This window comes from Apis mellifera, linkage group LG13 (genome assembly GCF_003254395.2).
Source record: "Apis mellifera strain DH4 linkage group LG13, Amel_HAv3.1, whole genome shotgun sequence".
NCBI lineage: Eukaryota > Metazoa > Arthropoda > Insecta > Hymenoptera > Apidae > Apis > Apis mellifera.
Genome location: NC_037650.1, coordinates 2094562 through 2102390, shown reverse-complemented (window position 1 = coordinate 2102390; position 7829 = coordinate 2094562). Strand labels below are relative to the sequence as shown.

The 7829-nt window shown below is 18.4% G+C and overlaps 1 protein-coding gene across 1 annotated transcript; it reads right to left on the bottom strand.

Annotated features, from left to right (window-relative positions):
- Nucleotides 1-727: 727 nt before the first annotated feature.
- Nucleotides 728-3529, bottom strand: LOC107965746 (the record flags this gene model as incomplete). The annotated part of the gene is made up of 2 exons (XM_026444640.1): nt 3389-3529; nt 728-2332 (listed from the first exon to the last, which is right to left on the bottom strand). A coding segment is annotated over exon 2 (1590 nt), but the record flags the coding sequence as incomplete, so codon positions are not given.
- Between the last annotated feature and the right edge of the window lie 4300 nt (nt 3530-7829).

Genomic DNA, 7829 nt, shown 5'->3' with positions numbered 1-7829 from the left:
TATTTTTTTATGATGTTGTATCCAATATTTGTAAATTTTTATATTATGCTTTAATGAATATGCTTCATTATATCTGTTTTATTATTAAGAATCAAGGTTTAATTATCAAGAAGTTCAGAAATGATATATATTGATACATAAAAATATCTTGCTTATTGTATTATATTTATATAATTTAGAATTATTCGATGAAAATATAAATAAAATGTATTATATAATGTATTATATTTCGTCGAGTAATTCAAAATAGGTATTGTAAAATTTTTTTATTATCTTTACATAATACAGCTTAAACATATATCAGTTTCAACAAATAATTTTAAAGTTTTTATTAATATTTTTTCTTCAATATTTAAATTTTTAATTTTAATTTATATAATTATATAATTTTTAATTTTTAATTTATCTATATTACTATATTACTATATACTTTTCATTAAATTTAAATTAATTTGAATATATTTTAATAATTCAATTGCAAAACATATTTCTATTACTATTTTTATCATTTATTAATTTATAAATATATCTTCAAAAGCAAAATAAAAAGCGATATCCAATATTTCCAAAGGATTATTATCATTTGTTCTATTATATCTAGAGTAATATTCCAAATGTTAAATATTATTTTAATATAATCTTTTATTTTAATATAATCTATTTTAATTATTATTAAATTTTGAAAATTTAAATTTCTTTGCTTTTTATTTATATCTTTTTTCTCATTTAAATAATTATGAATATTAAATTCCGTAGTAATACTTTTTAGTTTTTTATTTTGTCTATTTATAAAGATTATAACTTGTTGTAATGCTAACAAAAAATAGTGCTTCATTAATTTATAATATTCTTTAATATTATTTTTTTTTGTATTATCATCTATATTAAATAATTTTATAATAAATTCTATTGCTTCCTTTTTATTAAACATATCTAACGTTTTATTAAACGTATCTAATGCATATATATTTTTTGGCCATTTTGTATTACAGGAAATAATTAAAATATGCAATTTATTATACTTAAGGAATAGAGGAGGTGAAAAATTTTCTATGTCATAATCAAATTCATATTCACTTTTGTATTTTTCAGCCAATTTACTCATAGAAGAAGAATTCATAGGAAAAACTTCATAAGTTTCACCATTTGTCCATATCACTTTATCATCATATTCGTTATTATATTCTTCAATATTTTTTCTAATTAACTCATTTTTATTTATTCCTCCAAGATCATTGACACAACTAATATTTTGTTCTATTTCGTTTTCATTTTTATTTTGTATTTCATGTAAATTAAACAATTGTTCGATTCTTCCAGAAAATGAAAATATTAGATTCTTTAACTGAAAAAAAACAGAAAATTTGATTTTTTCTTCGAAAAATTTCTTTCCTTCTTCGTAGGAAAGAAATCTATCTTTTTCTGGATCCAACATCCAATTCAACATTTTTATAAAGAATCTATTGTATACAATTTCCATTTTGGTAATATTAAATTCCTCACCGATCTCCTTCTGAATAATATTACCTAATTCTTCTTGATTAGGCTGATTAACAGCAAATACAAGATGATTTAGAAAATCTTTTATTTCATCAATTTCATAATTAATATTCTTCTCTGTTATATTTTCTTTATTATATTTCTCTATTTTATCCTTTAATAAAGAAGCTATATTATTTTTAAACATATAACGTGCGGGTTGCTTTTCGATGAATTTCATATCCAAAATATCATCTTCATCTTCTATTTTCTCAAATTCAATATTTGCATTTTTCAAATTTTCAAAATCCAAATCAATATTAGTATAAATGATAATATCTTTTATCGTGCTATTCTTAAAAAATTTGTCATTTTTAAGTTTTTGATAAGAAAAGAAATACTTAATTAAACTGTAATCACCTTTTTTTGATAATAATTCATGTTCTGTTATTTTATAATATTCTTTCAATTTGTGTTTAGCTTGTAATAGACGATAAATTTTTTTGTTATCTTTAATGTATTCAAGTACTAAATCATCAAATGCAGTAGCTTCTGCTATTTCTGTACCTAAGCGAAATGAATAACGACGTTGAATGCGATAGAAGAATAACATTAACAGTTTTGTTTGATAGACATAACCATGCATTGCGTTATTTTGTTTCTTTCGTTCATTTTGTTTTTTCGTATTTTGATTAGACTCTGGTTGTTTAGAAGTTTTATTTATTTGGAATTGATCCGAGTGTTCTAAAACGTGAACTCTATTTTCATATTTATTATTATAGTCACGCATATTTTTTACTAAACTAAATAGATCTAATATAACTTTTTTATATAACATTTTTGCAATATTAATCTATAAAAATAAACAAATAATTATTAGAATATATTTTGTATTATTTTTATAATTATTAACATATTGATTCAATTTTTTATTAAATTTTTTATAATTATTCAAATTATTGTTTTTTGTTTTTAAATGAATCGCTATATTCTCATCTCAATAGAAAGAAAAAAAATTATTTTTTAATGGAATAATACAATAAAATAATATATTCGTATATTTTTGGAATATTAATCTTAAATACCAAAATATATTAGCATACAAAATTTGTTAGAATTGATATATAAAAATATTAATTATATTAATTTGTATATATAATTATATTTAATATTAAATTATAAATAGTAAGATTTTTAATTAAAAACGATAAGTTAAACGAAGTAAAACGGAGATAGCGAGAAGAGGTTTAGTTTAGTTCAAATTCAATTGCAATTTCAAGCTTAAAATTTTTGGAAGTTTTGATAAATTTTGCAAATTGATTTTAAGATTTTCAACAGCATATTTTTGTATATAATCAGAATATAATCAGAATATATAAATATATATAAACATAAAAAAGAATAGCAAAATAAATAAAAAAGTTCGAATGTCAGGACTATAAAGAAAACAGATCAGAGATAAATCTGATAATTTGTTAATTATGGATCTATTTTTTTATTATTTCTACATTTGAATCTTTTTCTTTTTTATTCTTTTGTGTTTTCTATACTTGGTTCTACTATATACGAAAAATGCTATAAAAATTCTTAAATTTCTCAAAACCAACAATTTTTATAAGACTTATTAAAATTTTTAAAAAAGAGAAATAGAATGAAAATGAATGCATTGTTATAAATTAATCTTAAAAACTTCAAAATATTTTGAAATTGAGATTCGAATATCTATTATTAAAATGGGAATTTAAATTGTTTATAACTTAAAGAATAAATTTGAATTTTTTTATTTATTTTGATTTATGAAATAAAATTGATCTTCCAAAAATATCTCCAATATATTTGCATTCTTTATAATCGAAAAAGAAAAATTATTGAAAAAGATAAACATAAATTTTTCTATACTTTTACTTACTTTGTTTATATTTTTTTTTTTACTTTAAACACTTTATTCATGTAAATTATATGATTCATGTATAACTTTTACAAGAACAACTTTTGTACAACTTTTTAGAAGAAGACAACTTTTTAGAAGACAAATATTGCAATATTGCAAATACAATTAATTATTGAACTATTGAAATTATCTATCTATTTTATTATTATTATAATATCAGAAAACTTATCTAATAAGATATCTAATATCTAATATATTTATTATCAATTGATAACAAAATGTCAATATTGTGAAGACATTCTATGAACATAATATGTTTCATTATGTGACGTGTTAGTGGCTTGGCTATTTTATTCATTTTCTCTTGATTGATAAGAGCAGAGTTATAAGATGAAACTTTAAATATTTTAAATCTGATATTAAACTCTGATTTGATAATATCAAAAAAGAAAAAATGATATGTATGTTAAAATATTTCTTCATGCGATATAAAATATTATAATTTTGTCTTTTTTTTTTGTAACATATAGTGCCAAATTCAATATCAATTATTCAATAATTAAGCAATGATAACAAAATCGTGAATTTACTATTATATGAAAACACTTTATATATTTTACATATTTTACATAATTGATAGTGTAACAATAGTATATTATGTTTCTTTTCTTATTTTTTCTTTTCTATATTCTTTCCTTATAAGTTAATTTTTTCCTTTTAAATTAAAAAATATAAAGTTTTATATCTAGTAATCTTGAGATGTGATTCCGTTTTACTACTCTATAATGCTATAAATAGTTTTTTTATTTTCATATTTAATAATCAATATTAAAACTATAGAATATTATTCACAAGTATAATTGACGGACGAACGTGGTACCTTTTCTATCACTAAAAATTTATTCAATTCAATTATTTCTTTGACAAATTTCCAGAAAAAAAATACATGTTACATTATTACTCTCATTATTACATTAAACAAAATTAATGAAAATGCTTCACTTTAGCGAAAGTTTGTTTCATGTAATCTATCTTTATGTAATGTGAATAACAATTAGGATAGTAGGGATGATGTGACATCATGTATTCTCCTGAAAAGTTACTGCAGAGGGATCGAACAACTTTTAATGGTATCTCGCTTATCAATGTTATCAAAATAATTATATTATATTTATAATTATAATTTATAAAAATTTTTAATATTTTGAAAAATAATGATTAAAATAAAATTTTATATTTATATACATTTCCTCTTCTCTCTCATTGATTAACTATAATTACAAATTATAATTATTTCGTAATTATAATTTTTCAATTTCGAAGCCAATTCATTATGGATAAATAATAAATGGATAAATAATATTGATTAATTCGTTATTTATATTCATATAATTTTGATTGAAAAATGGCAATCATATACTGATATATACACAAATGCGTATATACAACAATAAAATTTAATAATACCAATTATCAATACTATTATTAAAAATTTTTTGTTCTTAAAATTTAATATGAATTGAAAATTAAATGTAACTATAAATAAAAAAAAAAACAAAATATCCCTTACAATATAAATTAAAATCAATAAGAAAGAAGGTAATTGATGATATGTGAACATTGCAATTCATTTATATGATATCACTTGGAAAAATACCAAAATATATATAATAACATAATAATAATATATCAAATATTTTATATCATATATATCATAATATCATATTATAAATATATTATAAATATTATATAGATATAAGATATGTATATAAAATATGTATACAAAAATTACGTATAATTTAAGAAACAAAAGTATTTTTTTAAACAAAATAAAGTATGCTTACAGAATTTAAAATTCTTTTTAAAAAAATATCTTTAACATTAAGGATAATAGGAAATAAGAATAAAAAAAATCAATAATAATAATAATAAATAAGCAATATTGATATTAATGAAGAAAAGCTTCTGTTAGAAGAAATTTTTTTTTATAATATTAAAATATTAAAACTTTTAAATATATTTTCAATATATGTTCATTATTTTCAATAACATTAAATAATATATTTCGTTGGTTATTACAAATATTTCAAATTTACTGAATGCAATTTCTTTTAGTTTGATGATAAAATCGTTTTATATATAATTTTTTCACCAATATTATATTTTGTTAAATCAAAATTGCATGATTTATATTGAGATTGATATGAATTATATTGAGATGAATATGTATTTACTTTATCAAAAAATTAAAAATTTTTTTTTTAAATTTTCTTTTCTTATCTTTTAATATTCTTTTTTTAAATTTTATCTGCATTATTTGCTATATTAATCAGTGCATAGAAAATGTTTCTTTTTCTGAATTAATCATTTAATATTATTTTAACAATTTAATTGCAGAGTTTACTTTATTTTCATTAATTATTAATTTTAAAAATATCTTTGTAGCAATATGTGCTACAATACTATTCAGCAATATATTTTTAGAAGCAAAATAACTTTTAATATTTGTAACTAACAATAAAACTTTTAATATTTTGAAAGTATTATTTTCATTTTCTTTTTGTTTGATTATATTTAGAATAATATTCTAAATTGTAAATATTGTTTTATATTGCATTATATAATCATTAATCGTTTTGAAAATTTAAACTTCCTCCGCTTTTTTTTTACACTTGCTTAAATAATTGTAAATATTAAACTTCTTGTCAATATTTTTTAATTCTTCATTTTGTGTTTTTATATAGACTATAGTTAGTTGTAATATTAAAGGAAAATAGTGCAATTGTTCCATCAATATTTATATTAAATAATTTTATAATAAATCTGTTGCTTCCTTTTCATTAAACATATTTTAATATATGCATATTTTTTGATCCTTTTGTATTATTAAAAGTAATTAAAATATGAATTATTATAGTTAGGAAATAAAAGAGGTAAAAAATTTTTTATACCATAATTGAATACATATTCATTTTTGTATTTTTTAGCAAAAATAAAAAGACATTTTTGAATGCTTAGTTTTTCTAATTTGGAAAGTAAATTTTATTATAAAGATATTTTAAAGAAAACAATAAGATAAATTATATATAATTAACATGTGAAAGAAATTTTGAATATTCTAAAAACACAATAAGTTAAAAAAAATTTTTTAAATTATTTAAAATATTTTGAGAGTTTCAAATATTATCTATTTTACTCTACTGGTAAATCAGATTCTGGTTTATCTACGAAAGATATTTCTCGTCAATTTCTCAAGATGGATATAAAGTATATCCTTCAGAGATGTTCATATGTAAAAAAAAAAATATGTAAAATCGAATTAAGAAAACTCAAAAGATGCTCTTCAATGAAATTTATAACTTGTTCATTATTACAATGCAAATAAGTTAAAGATATATATTTCTAAAAGCAATCGTGAATTTTTTTTTTATTTCGCATGTCGATATTGTTAATTTTATGACTCAATGTAGATGAATAACTTCCGACAAAATACAATACATTTTTTTTTTTAATAAAAAAATTAATAAAAAACATAAAATTATGTATCAAAAAATCATTCATTTGATAACCAAGTTTATGATAATAATACAAGATATTTACAAAAAAAAGAATATTGAATAAAAAAAATTTATATGTATATATTATTATAATACTTATTTTTAGAATTATAAACAATTCAAACTTATATTAGAAAAAGAATGGCAATAGAATGAAAATACTCATCGTTAACTAGATGTGGCAACACTATAATATGTAATATGTTTTACATAGATATTAACTTTTTAATGAAAAAGTGACATATATGTATGACATATATGAGATATCTTTTCTTTAGGGAAATTTTAATAGGGAAATTTTTTTAGTAATCTTTGTTATATTGTCGTAAAAGTAATTTATTAAGTGTAACTTTATTAAGTTTAACTTGTGTCTATCTATTAAAATAAACTATGTCCATACAGTTTATAATCGAAATATAATAATTTAATTAAACTTAAATTCTTCAAAACTTCAATTAAATAAGCTAGTGAAATAATTTTGAATTTTATTAAATAAATAAATTTAATTTAAAACAACGAATTTTATAATTAAGTTTCATAATTTATATAAATTATATATAAAATTTAATCGTTTTGTGCATCATTATAAGTGATTATTATAATACGTTATACAATAATAATAAAAATAGAATAAATTTGATTGTTATTTGTTTATATAAAAATAAATATTTTATATAATATTATATTTTATCTCGTAACAGTAAGATTAAATATGTAAATTGATAAAAATATAAGTGATTAAATATTTATTATTATAATACTTAATTAATTTATCCATTTATCCAACAATTTATCCATACAGTTAATTTATATAACGTTTTTTGACATAATTAATATTCTATCTTCAAAATTCTTGTTTTTTGTTTCAAATATAACTCATATTTACCGCTCAAAATTTTTAT